Below are 18,456 nucleotides of genomic sequence, written 5' to 3' on the forward strand. Positions count from 1 at the left end.
GGGATCATGTCTCAGTTACTTCTTGTATCTCCAATACTGAAGATAGAATTGGGCACATAATATGTTTGTTCACTAATTGACTCAACTTTACACCAAGCTGGCCAACCCTTTGAGCTCTTGTTCTATATGCAGGGTCTCTGAAAACCCCATACAATCTTCATGACACAGGCCCTCTTTTTACCTCCAGTTCTGATTTTTTACTGGCAACAAATGTTGGTTGGTGATTAGGACATAGAATATTTAAGACCAAGATGATGGAATAAAATTTACTCAACTGTTGTTGAGCTTCTTCCATGAGAGGGCTAAAATTCAGATTGACCTTGAATAGAGTAGACATACATAAGCAGAATTCAGACCATTAGGGAAGTAGAACTTTTGGAAAACTAAATATAACATGGGGACTGTGTACGTGTAAGTTTGGAATGGGGGGAAGGGAGCTCACTGTGAGTCAGCAGCCTACTGCTTTATTTTCTTAATTATTGGGGACTCACTGCAAGTTAACCATGGCACGTAACATGTGGGAACTGCTGGGTAACAATTCCAAAATACTTATATTAGTCATATACTTTTTTAGAATTCTGTGTCCACTTTGGCTAGAGGAAAATGTGAAGAATTTGGCCAGAGTCCAGAGCACAAAAACTAGATGCCGAGGAGTACTGCAAAATAGGAGCCATTGAAAAAGAGGCTAACAAATAAGGATTAATTACTTGGTCTGAACTGAATTAATTACAGGCCAGCTGAACTGCAATGAAATTATTGGTCTTTTGTTGCATGTTTAATATTTTGTAGAAGATGATATAATTATTTCCACTATGAATAGAATTAAGGAAATGAACTTACATTAGAGTTAAAGGGGATTTTGAAGGGCCATAGAGAACTTCTTGACTTTAGGGGTTGTTGGACAGTGGAAAGCCTTCTCAAGTGGAAGTGTGATACCGTGTTCCTTCCAGGATAGGAATAGGGTGGGTCGTGCTTGTTAGTTTCTTTTAGGTTCAGTTGGAGATTGACAAACCTTCTGGATTCCATCTCCTGTTGCGCATCTCACATTGTGTTTGACGTTTGCAGGAAGTGAATCAGTATTTCCTTTTTATTTATTAGTTTTCATAATTATTACAAATACAAAGATCTTGCTTTTCATGCTCCTATAATGTATTTCAGCCAAGTTGGTTAAGCTGCAAATTGAAAGTGGCTTCAGATGCAAATCAACTTGATGCACATTCTTATGTGAGATCATCATCAATTCCAACTTTCCTTCTCTTTTCCTTCTTTAGAAAATTCACCGTGTGCCCTCCTGGCTTGTTCTACAATGAGTGCCAAAGCTGCCATCAGCAAGGAAATTTTTGCGCCTCTTGATGAAAGGATGCTGGGAGCTGTCCAAGTCAAGAGGAGGACAAAGAAAAAGATTCCTTTCCTAGCAACTGGAGGTCAAGGCGAATATTTAACGTATATCTGCCTGTCAGGTAAGGAAACCCAGATATTAATGTTACTAAAACAATTCCCATTTAAAAATGGCTCATTCTGAGGTATCCCAAGAGAGTTATGTGCACAGGTTTTACAGATGTCTGTTTTTCCAGTCCTGTCTCTGTTGTCTTGCTTTGATCCTATATACTCGTGGGACCTCTACTTTTGAGGTCATCTTGTATTGGAAAGGGAGTAATATTCAATTTTAATGTTTTTTATTTCAGCCCATGAAGGGCTTCTGTAAAGGCATTGGCAGACATGTTTGGTGGAGTTTTGGCTTGTCCATACTTTCCTACACTAGAACATTGACAGAGAGCTGCTTGTCCTCTGGGATTCTTGTTTTAGAACAATTTCTGGTATTTGGATAATTGTTATTACTAGTAACCTAAGTTGCATTGACTTTCTTTTTCTTAAGTGTTGCCAGTAATCACAATAATCTTGTTTCAAGAGAAATATTGGCACCTACAGAATGTGAGAAAGTAGATTCAGCTCACAAATCACTGCTTTGCCTGACGGCTCTGCCTTGTCAGGCAGAGACATCTATTTTATTAAGCTTCAAATTTTGTCGGATTATTTTTTTCTTCTTTCTGTTTGTGATTTTAAGAGATCTGTGGGATTTACTGTGGATTCATAGCAAGTTTTTTGAGATAAAATTTGGATGAATTTTCCAGGGAATTATGAGTGATGCTAATCTGGACACCTGGGACATTTGTAATATTTCTGATAATATTTCTTGTAATGAGGCGATGGAAGAATTAAGCTTACTTTAATTTGTCTTTTTTTTTTAGTTTATTAAATTGTGGCTTGGGAATAAAATTTTGTTTTTTTTTGGTTCCATCTATAGCTTTTATATATATATTAAGGTTCTGATCATTTAACTCAGTCAGAATATATTTTATGGTGGAGGTAGGTTTTTCCAGAAATAAAAACATGTGAAGATAATAATAAGACTGTATTTTAGTTTGAAGTGAAATGAGAGGCTAACCCTTGAGTAAGAATTATCTTTTCAGAGGTTGGAAGAAAGAATTTATTTAAATAAGAATGAATGTGAAAGAATTGACCTTGAAATAGTTAGTGGTCTCTCTTTTAATTCCAAATAAAGATTAGGTCAATAAAATGAAGTTGTTATTAGAGAATGTATGCATTCCTCTAGTGCGCTAGGTAGTGCCTAACCTGGCACATAATAGGTGCTCAGTTAACATCTAATGACTAAGTATAAGAAAGACGTAGCCTTTCTTAATATCTTCCTAGTATTTTGTTAATGAAATTAGGTCTTGGAAGTATTTTCATTTCCCTATTCTAAAATTTATATTCTAGAGTTTTTACTAACATCAATAATGAATAAAATGCATGACAATAAATTCTGTTTTGAGCAGAACATGGACAAGAACACATAGTGGTGATAATTTTGTTAATCTCTATTCTCAGTGGGTTTCACTGAGATTTTACATAGAGGGATTGGTGGAAGGAAAGAAATGTGGTCCCAGAAGCCACTTGCGTTTTGTGTAACACCTACGTATAACTGAAAAAAGAGGGCAATTTTGTTTGCATTTTATTTTAGACTTATGCTATTATCCACCTATTTTTTTCTCATGAAGTCTGTAACAGTAATATAAAGACTCTAATAACCTAATCGCAGTGAAATAGCATAACCGTTTCCCCTGCCATAGAAGTTTAATGACCTGGAATTTATTGGATAACTGCCATTTCCTTTACAAATTCCCAGAACATTCAAGTTTCAAGTCTGAAACTATGAGAATTACTTTTATGTTGCATTCTGATGGAGGAAAATCTCATTTTCTGAAAATCTTCACCCTCTTTGTTGGTTTTGAATTTTGAGAAGATAGGTGGATAAAGTAGATCTGACATTTAAGCAGATGGTATAATGGAAATTGGGACTGGAGAAGACTGGGCAATTTGAACACCCGAGTTTATCACAGTTTGATTTTTCTTATAATTGGGAGAGAAGAAGCCACCATTGTTTTCTAACTTACATGAAGCTTAGAAGCATATTGGTCACATCCTTGATAAGGTAATATTTTAACTAGTTAATTCATCAATTAATTGATTAATCTGTCATATATTTATTAAGTACTGTCTATGTGCTAGGGTTTCCATTATGAGAAAAACTTCACTCATGGAGCTTACATAGCTTGGTGGAAAAGGGGCAGAAGACTAACGAGTTACTCAGTAAGATAAACTTGCTTATAATATGTGAAAAGGGTAAAAAGGGAAAGTATACTGATGTTGAAGCATGTCTGAGGAGAATTTGCCCTAGTTGGGAGAACCGAATAGCTGAAAGATAAGTGAGGCTTCACTGGTTCTAATGCAAAGGTTGTGTGGGTGCAGAAGGCGTTCCAGGCAGAGGGAATGGCAGCTTCATTAAAAGACTGTGCTAGATTTTGCATTTCTGTTTTTCTCCTGTTCAGTCTAAGGATGACCTCTTTGTGGCTCAACCCATGTAGGAGGCTGTGGAGAGAAACCAGAGCCCAGAGTGACAGGCTCCTTCCTGCTGTTTGCATGAACTGCCTACACTCTCTGAGAGGCCAGGGCCCTCCACACTTGTGGACTCATTGATAAGAACCAATTCTACATTTGGAATGGGAAAAAATTGCCCAAATTAGGACAATGTCTACAAAAACTTTTTAATTACTCTTCAAGCAACATGAAGAGTTCATTTTTTTTAAAGGGAAAACTGCAGCATTAAAAGCATACTCAGATATTCGTTCATGTTTTATCTGTCCAAATGTCTTTTACTCATGTTGTTTGGTGTGAATTTTCCCCACAGTGGCCTGGTAGAATTTATAACCTATGAGGTAGAGTCTGTGATCATGAGACTTATTATTTTCAGAGTGGATTGTATATCCTCTGGAGTTGTCAAAAAGGGTGCTGTAATGACAGAAATGAGATGATCTTTCTTGGGTTTTTAGCTGTAATTCTGTAAGGAGAGAAGTAATCTCCTTGTGGTTTTAGGATGCAATTTGAGTGTTTCACATTGGGCTTCCTCATTGTCTCCTTGAATGCAGTACAATGGAATACTGAGATGCCTCTGTGATTAACATTCTTAAAACAATGGTTTCGGCTTTCTGTTCTCAACATTGACCAGAATAAGAGCAACCTGACAATACCAAGTGTTGACAAACATGCAGTTTCTTACAAAGTCTAAACATGTGCTTATATAGCCTACCAATTGTGTTCCTAGGCATTTACTCAAGAGAAAAGAAAACTTATGTTCATTTAAAGTCTTGTTGCAAAATTTTATAATAGACTTATTCATAATAAAAAAATAACTCAAATGTCCATCCACATGTGAATGAACAAGCAAATTATTTTATATCTGTGCCATGGAATACTACTTGGCAGTAAAAAGGATTGAACTACCAGTTCATGCAGCAGTGTGGATGAATTTCAAAAGCATCATGATGAGTGAAAAAAGACTACAAACAGAAAAGACTACATACTGTATGATTCTATTTATGAAAACTTCTAGAATAGGCAAAATTAGTTCATAGTGATTAAAAGATCATTAGTGGTTGATAGGAGATGGGGTTTATGGGACTGTTAACAAAGGGGCATGAAAAAACATTTTGCAATTGTGTACGTGCTGCATATGCTGATTGCGGAGGTAGTTACCCAGCTGTATACATTTCTCACAGCTCATCAAACTGCACATTTTAAATGGGCACATTTTATTAAATGTAAATTTATCACAAAATTAATTTTAAAAAAATCTTAGAGTCACCAGAGTAACGACTGTAAGAATTTATGAATCTCATCTCAGTCTCCCCTGTAAGGTGGGTAAAAACTGGACCTCTTCTTAATAGTTATGAGGAATTATCCCAGAAACCTTTTTAAACCCTCACCCAGAAGCAGCTTTGTATCATGAAAGCCTGTGCTTGCATGTATGTGGCCTCTCTATATGCAAACTCTTTATTTTGTGCTGCCTCTTAAGCTTGTTGTTGCACATGGCATAGGTTACTCAAGGACTGGAGTTTACATGTTCTTCTAAGTTACTTATAGCACCTTGCACATGGCTGGGTATAGACACAATAATTGCTTAATGGGAAATGCTATTTAAATTTATGCTTACCACATACCTGATTATAGTCTATACTGTATAACTTGCAACTGTTAACTCATTCATAGTGTAAATAACAATTTCTACCCCCATAACAGTTTCTACAGTCCATTGTCCTCTCCATGATAATTTGGATCTGAAAAAGTTAAATTAGAAATATGCTGAGAGGTTAAAATCAGTTTATTAGTAGTGGCCTATTACCTACTGAACATTCCATAATTTTACATTTAAAATTTAAAATTTCATCATCCTGTTTTAATTCAGTATGCATTATGCAAGCTTTCATATCCGTAAATGGGTAAAAATCTTTCCTTGACTGCTTGCTACTCATCGTCCCCATAGTGGGAGCATGGCAGAGCTTTAATTTTTGTCATTAGTACTTCCTTTTACATGTTTTGTTGAAACAGAAAATCTTAATCTTTCCGAAGTGATTTTCAATTTGTAGGGGGAGTAAAAGTTTCTTATTAAGAAAAAGTGCTCAATACTCCTCAATAAAATTACGTAAATGAATATGCGTGGGAGGAAATGCCCTGGATCAGTGGTCTGGAACCTGGTGATACTGTGCTTTATGTCAGTACTGTCAACCTTAGGTACTTGTTTCTTCATTGGAATAACTGTTAGAACTTTTCAAAATACAGATGTCTGGACTCTACTTTAAGTTTTACTAATTTAGATTCGGGGATAATGAGGAGGTTTATTGATGTTTTGAAAGTGTTGCCCAAGAGATTCTGAAGCTAAAGTTGAGAATTTTCTCTATTTAGGGGTATTATATCCCGGATTGTTTTATTGAGGTGCCTAACACGTAATGACAGATTTTTGGTACTCAATTGTAAATAAGTATCTTTTTATTCTCTTTCTCATAGTCAGACCACAGTCAGTCTCTGAATGTTAGGGGGCTTCAGTTTCTTCAGTTGAAAAAGTCAAACTAATTAGATTGAGGTTCCTAGGATTCTAAATCCCCTTGGAAATTTTATAACAAATTTCCTTCTTATTCCTCAGATATTATATAGGGAGAAATTCAGGAAGTTAATATCAATGTATGTTAATAGGAAAATGTATGAGAAAGAATTACAAGAAGTCTCTTGTAATTGGAATTAGAATAATCTAACTTAATTGTCAGTGATCTGGCATGAGAAAGAAATTATTTTTATCCACTTTCTGATTCAGACTGAATCTTAACGTCTATAAATATTAGGAGAAAGAGAATAGAAGTATACAAGACAGGTGAAATTTGACCTTGATGGAAACATTCAGAAGTGGTAAATGTTGACTTTCCAAGAGTTTTTTATCCAGGAAAGATGAAGAAACTCACTCTGAAATTAAAGGTCTACAAAGGTATTAGCAGCAAAAGAAAAAATAAAATACGAAGCCACTGCAATGATCATATGTATTTATTATTCTTTATTATATAAGTATATATATTGCTGAAAATAAGAATTGTCAAGAAAATGACATAGAAGAGATTAAAAACCATTCATCTTAAATGTCATAACATTTGTTTTAATTCCATTGAATCCTCCGGCGACCCCTATCAATTAGGTGGTATGCTCTTTGTTTCACAGATGAAGAAATCAGCGCTCACTGGAGGAGTTGTTACTTGCCGGGGGCCACCATTTTGGAAATGGCAGAATTGGCACTCCACCCAGCCTCTGTGACCCCAGTGCTCGTTCTTGTACCACCACAGCACCATATTTCTTCTGCACTGGGTTGGGAGGAGTGCAGCATAGAGAGGGCCATGTTTTAAGGAGCAAATTTCCTTCCAACTCTTCACAATTGTCAAATAGAGACATGACCGGATTTGAGCTAAACTGTGTCTTCCTATCACATTTATACATTTATTGATTACTAGACTTTCCTACATTTGGAATATATGTCAGGGTGAGCTGCTCTCTTTACTATAGAAAGTTGGTAGCTCTGGAAGACAATGCACTTAAAAACAGAAAGTTATTTCCAGTGCTTTGATTTTATGATTCTTCCTCTATCCTTTTATATTTTATGAAAGATGCAGAATCATCTGCTATATCTGTAGAATTTTGGCTTTTCAGCGATGTGTGCTTAGAGACATGTGATTAAAACTTTCGCAACAAGAATAACCCTTGGTTCTATGGAGTTAAAAGGAGGGGAGTTTCTTCTGGAATGTTTCCTGGCCCAGTGGACTTGGCCACCAGGTGTCATTTATAAACGACCTTCAGAGTGGCACCTGCAGTATGCCTGTCACATACTTCTGTGCTCAGGATGGTCAGGGTGACACCAGTGGCCATTGGATTAGTAATCGTAGTACTAACGGTAGTAAACGGGCATGGTTCTATTGCCTTTATGTGTATTAACTCATTTGATCCCTACAACAAAGTTCTGAGGTAGCTAATAGGACTGTTCGCTCTTAATAGGCAAGGAAGCAGCACATAGAAATGTCACTGACTAGGAACCAGCAAAACGGAGATTTGAATGTAGGTCATTTAACCACAGAGCCCATTCCTCAGCCACTCTGCTCTGTTCCTCTCGTAGGCATAGGAGCTGAGTGAGAGGGATTCCCAAACCAAGCATGTCTTTAGAGGATAATCATAGCTTTAGTTATAATCATGTCTTAGTATTACTCTGAGTCCCAGCAAGTTTAAACATTGGTTGCTCTGGGCTCGGTATGGACAACCCTATATACCATTAACTGGATTGTTAAGAAAGCCACATACTAGAACACCTGTGATAATGGATATATTTGACTCTTAGAGAAAAAGCTAATTTTAAAGCTCCAGGAAATTTCTAAGAGGCTCCTGAAGGGGGATATTGCAGCTTATGAACTTGCTTTGTTAAAATTGTTTCATAGAAGCTTTGCAGATTCTTTAGTATTTCCTTAATGGTTCTCGATCTCATCCTGTAAAAACTGGTAGTAATATTTGCCTTTGTTAAAGTCTTGTGATTAGAAGAGTCCCAACCATAGATAACTCAGCATTTATCAGCCATTATCTCATTAATACAACAGCCCCGCGATTTGGCTGCTGTGTGTATTTTTCCTGTACAGATACAGTAGCTGAGGTTTAATGAGGCTGACAGCACCGGGATCCACCTGGGTCCATCTGGCTCCAAAGTATATGCATTTTTTTTCCTTTTTTAAAAATTTTTTTCCCTCCAGGGTGTATTCGAAGAACAGAGTTCTCCTTTCCTTACAAACAAACGTGACAAATTTCCTTGGGCAGAGTGCTCTCATTTCCGACAAGTTAGAGAATATGCTGTTGGCCACTTAAGATTTTCTAGTGGTTTAGCACGTCAACAGAGTTTTCTTTTTCCATTCTCTTATGTGTGTGTTCCAGTACTGAAACCAGATGGCAACAAGGGAAAACTCCTACCAGAGGCTTATGCCAAAACATTTCACTTAAAAATGAAATGCCATCTGTGTACTCTCCCACCACCCAGCCTACTGGTAACAACAGGAGTTTCAGAGCTTGACTCACTTATGTTCGTTTTGACTAATTATTGCAAAGGTAGAGCAAATGATAGTTAGGGAAATGGAAAACTAAGTCAGCTCTCCTTCTGGAACATGGCTGGTGAGGTACTGTGTATCTGGCAGACAGCTCCAAAGCAGCAGACCAGAGGACTTTAATGCATGCAGTGCTGCTGCATTCGTTGTTTTGGGTGGTTTTTGAAGTTACTGCTTTTAGACGCTTTTTGCTGTTGTGTTGAGTTCAGCGTCATTGGGACTTTTCATTTGTCATTTAAGTTGTAGTTAGATGCACTATGCCAAGAGTCCCTATTGCTTCCTGCATTCTCCCACCCAGCTATATCAGAGCACAGGCTAAAAGGTAAAACTGACTTAGGGGAAGATGCTGGCTATACTCTCTCTGTCACATCTTTGAGCCTCTTTTTTTTTTTTTGTCTATAAAATGGGAATAATAATCTCTATCCCAAGGGTATTTTTCAGATTAGCAGTGTATATAATAAGTGATGCAGAGAAGATACTCCACTTTATTAACAGCATTGTTATACTGACATTTAATGGGGACCTCTGCTTGTTTTTGCCATGCAAAGATAATTCATCTGCAGTTTTAAAAAAAAAAATCTTAATGTTTGTCTATGACAGATCTCTGTGACCCATGTCATATGAGGCAAAATCATACAATGGCCCAAATTTGGCCTTGAGGGTTTCCCATCCCTCTTTCCACATTTCTTTCCCCTTTCCCTATCAAGTTTGCTCCCTCCTCCCCCATTTATTTCCCACCCCAGCCAAGGTTCTCAAGTTCATTCTTACTCCCAGTTTCTAAATCAGGTTTCTCTTGATTCTTTATCTTCCAGAATTATTTTTAACCCCCAATCAAGAATACCAGGGACATCATACTGCTCTTCTATTTCAGAAAGTTTGAAAACTTCCACTCTAATCTCATGAGTATTGCACATTGTTGGCACTGGATATATTGGGCTCTGAAGTCCCTTGTGTTCAAGCCTCTTTACCCAACTTCATGGGGAGTTAAAACTGGCTTAGAAGGTTGAGTTCCTGTTGCTGAAATGGGATATGTTATTTTCCTACACCTATCTTCATGGGATCAAAAGAAAAAGTAAAACAAAAACATCCTCTGGGGTCAGTCACGTGTACTGTTAAGCAAACAACACAAGTGGGAGAGGCTGGTGCAGATGCCTATGGACCCAGTGTTTCGGCCCATTCATGTTCTTATTTTCCCCAGGTTGTTTCCCTATTGCCCTTCCCTTAAAATGTGAGAGAGAAGCAGAGTGGGAATTGAAGGAGCAAGGGAGACAGAGTTTGGAGAAGAAGGGAGGAGGGGATAATGAGCAACGTTTCCATCCCAGATACTGTCAATCTAAACCACTTACCATGAATTTTCCAGAAGAAACTACAGATAACCGCAGTGACAGGTAGGCAGTTGTCCAGTACCATAAAGAACAGATGACCAGTTACTATGCCCTGAACACCTGTCTCCTCTGGCCTCCCATATCATCTCCAATAATAGCACTGTAGTGTCACTAGTGTTTCATTCTGTTGGCTTGTTCTCTGTTCACTCCCTCAAACTGCCAGCCCCACACTGTGTCGTGGACACATCTCTGTCCGCAGTGCCCTGACCTGCAGCCCGGGGTGGAATGAGTGAAATGTCTGGTGGGTTGGGGGTCGGGGATCAGGCAAACACCAGCTCCAAAGTCTTAGTGATAGCTGAGACAGCTCAGGCTTGAGGCTTGCTCTCAGGACTTTGAGCTCGGGGCTGTGAGCTCACCCGTCCACTTGGGTTACCCGCTGGCACTTGGTTTAGCTTTTTTTCTTTAAATTGCTGTTATTCACACTAGGATGCTGCTGGGTGGTCTTTTAATTCCCTTGGATTTCATCGGGTTACTGAGCAGGAATTTTTATTCTACCTAATGGCCTAGTTACCAAGAAGAAAATGCAGATTTCTCTGATTTATTCAAACTTCTAGAATCACCTAAAATGAGCAATTTATAAATGCTTCCATTATGACCTACAATGGGAAGCTATTATCTCGAATTTTTGAAGTACCAGAGTATTTCTGCTAAAGAGTTCACATTATAGTAGAATAAATGATCATTTAATAGGTGTTGAATATATCAAAGCTTTCCCCAAATGCTCTTTTCTCACGGTAATGATTTCAGTTCTACATTTCCTTAAAGAACACTCTCAAGGGAAAAGTGCAAATTTTATTTTTTATTTTTACTTTGAACCTTTTGGGGGATAATTGCATTTCTGTACCACCCCCATCCCCCCAACACAAAATATGTTCATCTGCTGTATGTTGGTCTCATGTGGTGTATATGATAGACCTAATTCCAGGCTACATTGGCTGTTTGTATCAGATCAACCAAGTGCACTGTGCTGAGAAGTCTCCAGGGGCTTGGCAGGTGGGTTTGTCATGGCAAGAATATCCAGGCCTTGATTCTTTGAGATCCAAGTTTCCATTTTCATAAAAGAAACAGTGGGATTATGAGCAGCCCTCCTTGACTTGGAGCTAACGTGACTCAGTGGCAGTGAGATAAGTTTCTGTCTGGTCGCAATCCTTTGCATCTGGTAGACAGGTAAGAGTCAGCTGTGGTTTGGGATCCATGAATCATTAAGTATATTTCTCTCTATAAACGTATACATATATTTTTTATCAACAAAGATAAAGAAAAGATAAAAGTAAACCAAAGGGGAAAACCAGGTGAATATCACGATTCTGGCTTTTCAGGCTTAATTTTTTTTAACATCCCTCCCCTTTGACAATATACTAGCTGCAATTTTGTCATCTTTTTTTCATTTAACATGGTAACAAGAAGCTTTATTTATTATGCACTATCAGAACTTCACAAAAGCATGATGTCCTGTTGCCTTTTTTGTACCTAAAGGCTGTTTAACAATCCCCACGTTGAACATTGTTTTATATCAAGTTCTCCTTGAGGTATATTTGCTGCTCATTCCCTTTAAAGTTATGGCATTACTTGGCTGCCCTATACATCTGCATGTGTGTATAAGTGTGGTGTGTGTGTGTACGCACACGTGTGTGTTTGTAGAGAGTGGAAGAAGGTGTATGCCTTACTTTGAGTCAGCCCTGATATTCCTCAAAAGCAGTAGCTCTTTACCTCTTCCTTTTTGTGGGCTCACTTAATGAATTCATGGATGTCTTCTGTTGTATTGCTGTTGGGTGAAGGATGGGGGATGCCGTAAATGTCAATGAAACAACTCATGCCTTTTTTTTCTAGGTCAGTGCTTTTAATTAAAGATCCACATCTGACATTCTGTCATGTCTACCATTTGAATCTATTGAGCAAACAGGGTGAGAGAAATTCACTTCTTAGGTTTTTTGAAAGAACACTAAGATTTTCATATCTAGGAGCCCTCATTCTCAAATCCAATGCCAGTGTGTACATGAAAAATGAGGTCCGTTGGATGGCTTACCCAACATCACAGAACTACTATCGTCAGGCAGAAGAAGGAAAAACATGTTCAGATCTTCTGGCACATTTGAACTTTAACATTGGGAGCAGCTCTGGTTACAGTAGAGTTGGATGAAGAAGGGATGGGATTAGCAGCTACAATGAATTTGAGGCCGCATCTTTGTGCCACCCTTCCCGAATCAATATGCAGGAGCAATTTGTGCTACTCATTCCTGGGAAGAGCCTGTGGGCTGCCAATCAAAGAAGTAGCTCTATTAGGCTTGGTTATGGTGAGAAAGGGAGTGTGTTCAGCCAGAAAGCCCAATGTGCAGTCCTGTCCCACTTCTCTGAAATTCCTCTTGGGCTTGGGAACCTGTAAAGAGGAACATGCCTCCCAGCCAGAGTCTTAAGGGATAGAGGTCTCCTGGAGGATGGTGGCCTTTGCTACTGTGATAATAACTTCTGGCCACTGGCATGTGAACTGTAATTGACTGGTGTCAAAATCTTTGGCCTTTAGAGGTAGGCACCCAGAGTGTAATCAGCATGTGAGTGCCCTTTGGAATCAACCTCAGCCCCTGCTCCAATCCTCAGTGATGCCACAGCTCTGTGGAAGGTGGAGAGGCAGCTGTTAGGACGAAGTGTCCCAACACAGGCAAGGGGCCCCTCATGGTACTTAGCACTTACTACTTGCAAGCAATGTGTACCCTCCTTTTGGAGCCTGAAATCTGGCTGAGATGATTGTTTGTTTCCATTCTACTATTAGGTTTGGTCTGGCCTGTATATTAACATAAGTGACTTTCCTTTTAGTACGCCATCATCAGATCAGGCTTGGTTCTGAAACTGCTTGGCCTTTTGTACTGTTTAAAAAAGGGAAACCTGCATTTCCTTTCTGGACCTGATGTTTATTGATTCATTCAAGGAAGCCTTGTTCTCTGCTGATATAGCAAAGTCCTGGCTTACTGTATGAGTGATTCTCTTTGAGCTAGTGCCCTTTCTTTGGTACATTCTTATTTCTCTTTGTCAGTTGTTATACTTTATATGTAAGAGCCATAGAGACCATTTACTTATAGCACTGCTGAGCCAACCTTCTTTAGGAAAGAAATTTTTGAACATAATTTCAAATACTAGGTCTCTAAAAGACATCTAAATGCATTCTGTGCCACATAAACATAAATATAAGTCACAACACCCCTTTTTCCATGGGATTTGGAACTTTTATTTCAGAAATAACATAGCTCTGAGATTGAATTTGATTTTCCATAAATATCTTTCCCCTCCATCCCCCCCTTTCTGTGTACCTCCTCACTTCGGGTGCCCTGGTCATCCACCATCAGGTGGCAATGCCCTTGGCTTCCAAAAGCCTCCCCTTACGACCCACCATGGCTTTAGTTGTCCGTCCTCCCCTCAAAGTGCTACAGACTCCAAAATCAGTCTTTCTTCCTCCCCCGCACGACTAAAACATAATTCCTCACAGTGACTAATCTGAGAAGTTAGTAAAGAAGTAACAGAATTTACAAAAACCTTTAAAAATGGATGTGCAATTTGAACACCTTCCCTGAGAGCATTTGTACTTGCAGAAAGCAGCCGTCCCGCGGAAGCCAGCTGTGCTGACAGTGGCGGCTGCGGTCGTGGTGGAACAGACAGTGGGAACATGGAGAGCATTTATTGAGAAACTGTGATCACCCATTTTATACTTTCCAGATAATTGTATCTGGGATTGACACCCACGCTGTGAAGAGCATCTGGTCTGTCTGTTTTGATAAATGCTTCGCAGTATTTGTCTTATTTCCTTATACATCTGCTGGAAGCCTCCATTTGTTTAGTGTTTGTACTTAAAGACTCTTGTTTGGAAGCTCTTTGTATAGTGATGGATTTTGCCTTGAATTGTAGAGGGCAGCCTGTTAAACATACTTTGAATTCATTTAATTTGCTTCCGTTGATTTGTAACAAAGAATGTTACAGGAAAAACGCAACTTGATATTAAGGAGCCTTGCATCATTCATTTTCATAAAGTGATTTACTAAACCAGTGGCGCTTGAGATTATAAATGCCTCCTTCAGTTTCAAAAAGTGTTTTTGCATGTTTTTTTTTTTTAAGTTACTGTTGAGCCAGCCTTTCAAAATTCTCCAGCTATAGCAGTATGATATGATGGGAATCTTATTGCCAAGACTTTTCGGCATAATATTTCGAACACGCTGCCTTCCCAAATCTAATTTTATTTTGTACAGCTCTCTAAAACGCTGAGGTCAGAAGAAGAAAGGAATCTTCTTCCACATAAAATGAGCTCTTTGAGTCTGGACTAGAAACACTCTGCAGGTCACAAGCAAAGGGATAGTGTTGGAGAAATGGGTTTAAATCGTCCTGTAACCAGTTTCATTTTTGCCTGGGTGTAGGAAAAGGGTGAGAGCACTAAAGCCTTTTGAGGATAGAGCACTTGAGCACTTGGTATTACACAATGTCATTAGTGTCATAGATACTTGGTTTGCATAGTAATTAAAAATGAGATTTGGGTTGGATTGATTTACTTAGATTTATGAGCAGAATTCTCTATTTTTAGCCTAACTGCGTTGAGTTTAATTAGAACTTCCGTGCTTTGCCTTTATGAGATATGCTCTGTGGAGAGTCATTTTCCTGAATTGCTGTTGGGAAATGAAAAAAAAGTAAGTTCTCAGTATGATCGGACAGGTCAGGTATAACATAGGTAAGAAGTTGCAGAAACCCTTGCTGACATGAGGCTTTATTTTGCCATACGTAGATGGCCTCGTAGTGGCTAACCGAGCAGTAATTATCTGTGGCTAATCCATGTTTACTCCAGTTTTCAGTATCAAAATCACTCATCAGAAGTAACTGTGTGAGAACAAAGCTTTGCAAACACAACAAATGTAAATTTGAATCCTGGCTGTACCACCGAGTAGCTGTGTAACCTATAACCTAGAGAGTCATTTGGACTTTCTGAGCCTGAATTACAGATGTAAAATGGTCATTAAAAATATCTATCTCAAAAGACTATTATAAGGACTAAAATAACAACAATTATAATGATAATAATAAGGTATACATAAAACTCCCTGCTTGGTCCAGGAATATAATTAATGCTTAATAAATGGTGGTTTCTTAGGCATCCTCACCTAGCACTTTTGAAAGTATGCTTTTACTGGTCATCAGTTGTCTGGTTGTCTATAAAAGCCTGAAATAGAAAAGGGCAAGAAAGCTGTCTTCAAACAGGAATCAAAGTTCTAACAAGCGGCCAATTGGGCTCCTTGTCCAGGGTGCTTGTCCTGCCTTAGGAGCCTGATCACAGACTTTATCACCGCCATATTGGCTTGTAAGGATAATACCCATTCCACATGGAACACATCAGTGGCGATGCAATAGCATTTCAGTGTGAAGTGAGGAGGCTGGCTACTAATTAATGTCATTAAACGTGCTTAAAGGTTTTGGCATGCGGGAAGAGCATGGCTGCAGTCAGACACATAGACACAAAACTATGTCCTTTCCAGCAGTGGTTACAGAACGTACCAAACTCTGGAAACTGCGTTCCTCACCTACACAATGGGGAAAACACATACCTCATGAGCTTGGTGTGTAAACCCATTAAGACCATCTGGGAAGAATCTCACACAAAGCCTGGCAAACCAGACCTCAGTAAATCCTGGTGGACAGAGTGCCCCGTGTGGGTTAAGGGAGATGTGGACTCGTGCTAGATGTGGCCTCATTCTCAGGAAGCTAACGAGCCTCAAGAACATGCTTAATGCTTGAAAAGCAGTAAGTTCAAGTGAAGAACACAGGGGAACTGCCTCCTGGGTCTCCATGGCTGTCCCTTGACACCCAGAGTGCCATGTTCTTGACGTAAGCATGAGTGTTGGAACCTGTTAATAACTAAGTTCATTTTTTTTAGATTGGAAGACATGGTCAATGATGTGTGCTACAAAAACAAAAACAAAAAAAATGAACATTTAACAAGTTATTTAGTGTGGGTGTGGGTATGTTTTAAACTGACACTGTCAATTTTTATTTTCTTCCCCTTAAATTTTCTTTGGCAAAACTTAAACACTGGAGGCCACAGGCAGGTTATAAGTCTGTACCTAAGAGTGGCTTCAGCTGTGCATAGTCCTCCAAGAGCTTGATAATATTCTTTAAGGACATAAAAGAAGCCTCTGAAAACCAATTTCTGCTTTATCATTTTATTTTCCACATGCTCATTTTAATGCACACTAGTGCCATTCCATCTGTTCGGATTTTCTTATATTAAAAGCTTTACAAGCCATACTGCCCCTGTGGACTCAGTCTGTAGCATTTCACCAGCGCCCTTCACTGGGTATTTATCTCTTCATTCCAGTAGGCAGTGGCGAGGCCCTCTGCCGTCGCTGTGCCAGCCTCAGTAACTTGGTGCTGAATTCCTTTCCAAGGGCCTAGTCTCTTCTGTGTAACTTCAGTCTATTCAAAGGTGTGGTGAGTTTTTTCTTAATTCCATTGTGCACATGACCAGATACCTAGTGGACAATGTTTTCTTCCTGTGCAGTTGCCCAGTTGTTTGTTATTTGGAAAATAAACTCTCTCTTATGCTTTTTGGGACTGTGAGGGAAACAGTAGCATGCATAATGGAAAAGAGCTCAAGCTTTGGATTCAGACTTGGATTTGAATCTTGCACTGACACCAGCTCAGTGATTTTAGGGAAGTTGCTCCCCCTCTCTGTGCCTTATTTTCCTTAACTGTAAAATAAGGGGTTGAGTATGGTTGTAAAGATTAACAGTGAGATAAGTGAAGCACCTGGCATATTCCTTGGCACACACTAGGTGCTTTTGAATGAAATCCGCTGTTAAGATGGTTGTCATCCCCTGGTGGTATGACCTGTGGATTTAGAGCCCTGACCCTGCTCTCTTGTGGAGAAGAATTTGCTGAGGGAAGCAGGGCCAGATCTCACTCCACATGTGGGCAGCGGTGTCCTGTGCCCTAAGAAGCATCCTCATTTCCTCACCACCACCGCTTACTACTCATCATAGGCCATATGCTCAGGTTGGTCCTACAGAGGCTGTACTTGCCGTTTGGGTTTGAATGTCCTCAGTGTTTGCTGGAGCTGAGAGTTCCCTGCCACCCATTCACCTCTACATCATGCTCAGGGCACACTATGGCCAGAGCATCTACATTCCAAGTAGTCTGTCCTAATCAGCAAGAGAAGCAGCCAGGACCCCAGGGGTCAATTCAGTGTGGTAAAGATGAAGAAGCGGCAGCAGAGTCCATGGCTGTTGTGACAGCTGGAGCATAAGAGTTGGGGTGAGTGACTTGTGGACGCTTTGACATCATACCTGGGCATCTTAGACTCTAACATCTGTCTATTGTAAGCAGATATGCTTGTTAACTCCATTCTTCAGATGAGAACACTGAAGGCTAGGGAGGGTCAGTCATTTGGCCAAGATTGGAGTGGGTTATCTAAACCAGTCTTTCTGTCTCTAGAGTCTGAGTTCATAGTCTCCTCATAACATCTGCCATGGGCAGAGGTGCTTCCTAAAGCCACTGTTTTCTTCACCAGGCTGTGTCCCACACTTGCTGTCCCTATTCCAATGTCATCAGAAGAGAAGGGGGGATTGTTTGTTTATTTTAGCACCCCAGTGGTACTTCTCAGAGAGGCGTCACTTTATAGGAAAGGTGACTGATACCCTCCCAGATCCTAAGTTACAGAGGAACTCAGATACCACCTGATCTCTCATCACCTAGTTCTGGTACATAACTGTTCCACTCCTGGGGTTATATTGATGTCCGCTCACTTAAAGATTGCAGTGTTTGTTTGCATCCCACTAAGTAAATTCATTTAGCAAAAAAGCATTAGTAAGCGGTGTAGATGTAAGGAAGGCCCCTTAGTAGAGGTAAAAGGTGTTTACTCTCACGCATGAGAGCAAATAAAGTAGCACTCTGTTCCCCAAATCTGTCTGCACCTCCTCAAAGGACTTTTCTCTTGGAGCCTTCCTTTTTTAACTGTATAGGGCTCTGCTTAACTGGCTCTCTGTCCCCCTTCAGCCTGCCCTCTCCTCACCCATTGCACACAGCAATTCAGGACT

At 39.5% G+C, this 18,456-nt stretch overlaps 1 protein-coding gene across 6 annotated transcripts in view; it reads left to right on the top strand.

The window, feature by feature from the left end:
• The window catches only part of STXBP6 (syntaxin binding protein 6), a 281,394-nt gene that overhangs the window by 90,387 nt on the left and 172,551 nt on the right, over window positions 1–18,456 (top strand). For all 6 annotated transcript variants that reach the window (XM_077127054.1, XM_077127053.1, XM_077127055.1 and 3 more), the window contains one exon: window positions 1,272–1,460. In XM_077127054.1, coding sequence (XP_076983169.1) covers window positions 1,307–1,460 — 154 coding nt within the window. In that variant the 5' untranslated portion in view covers window positions 1,272–1,306. Of the gene's footprint in view, window positions 1–1,271; window positions 1,461–18,456 lie in introns of those variants that run through there.

This window comes from Tamandua tetradactyla, chromosome 14, assembly GCF_023851605.1.
Source record: "Tamandua tetradactyla isolate mTamTet1 chromosome 14, mTamTet1.pri, whole genome shotgun sequence".
Classification (NCBI taxonomy): domain Eukaryota; kingdom Metazoa; phylum Chordata; class Mammalia; order Pilosa; family Myrmecophagidae; genus Tamandua; species Tamandua tetradactyla.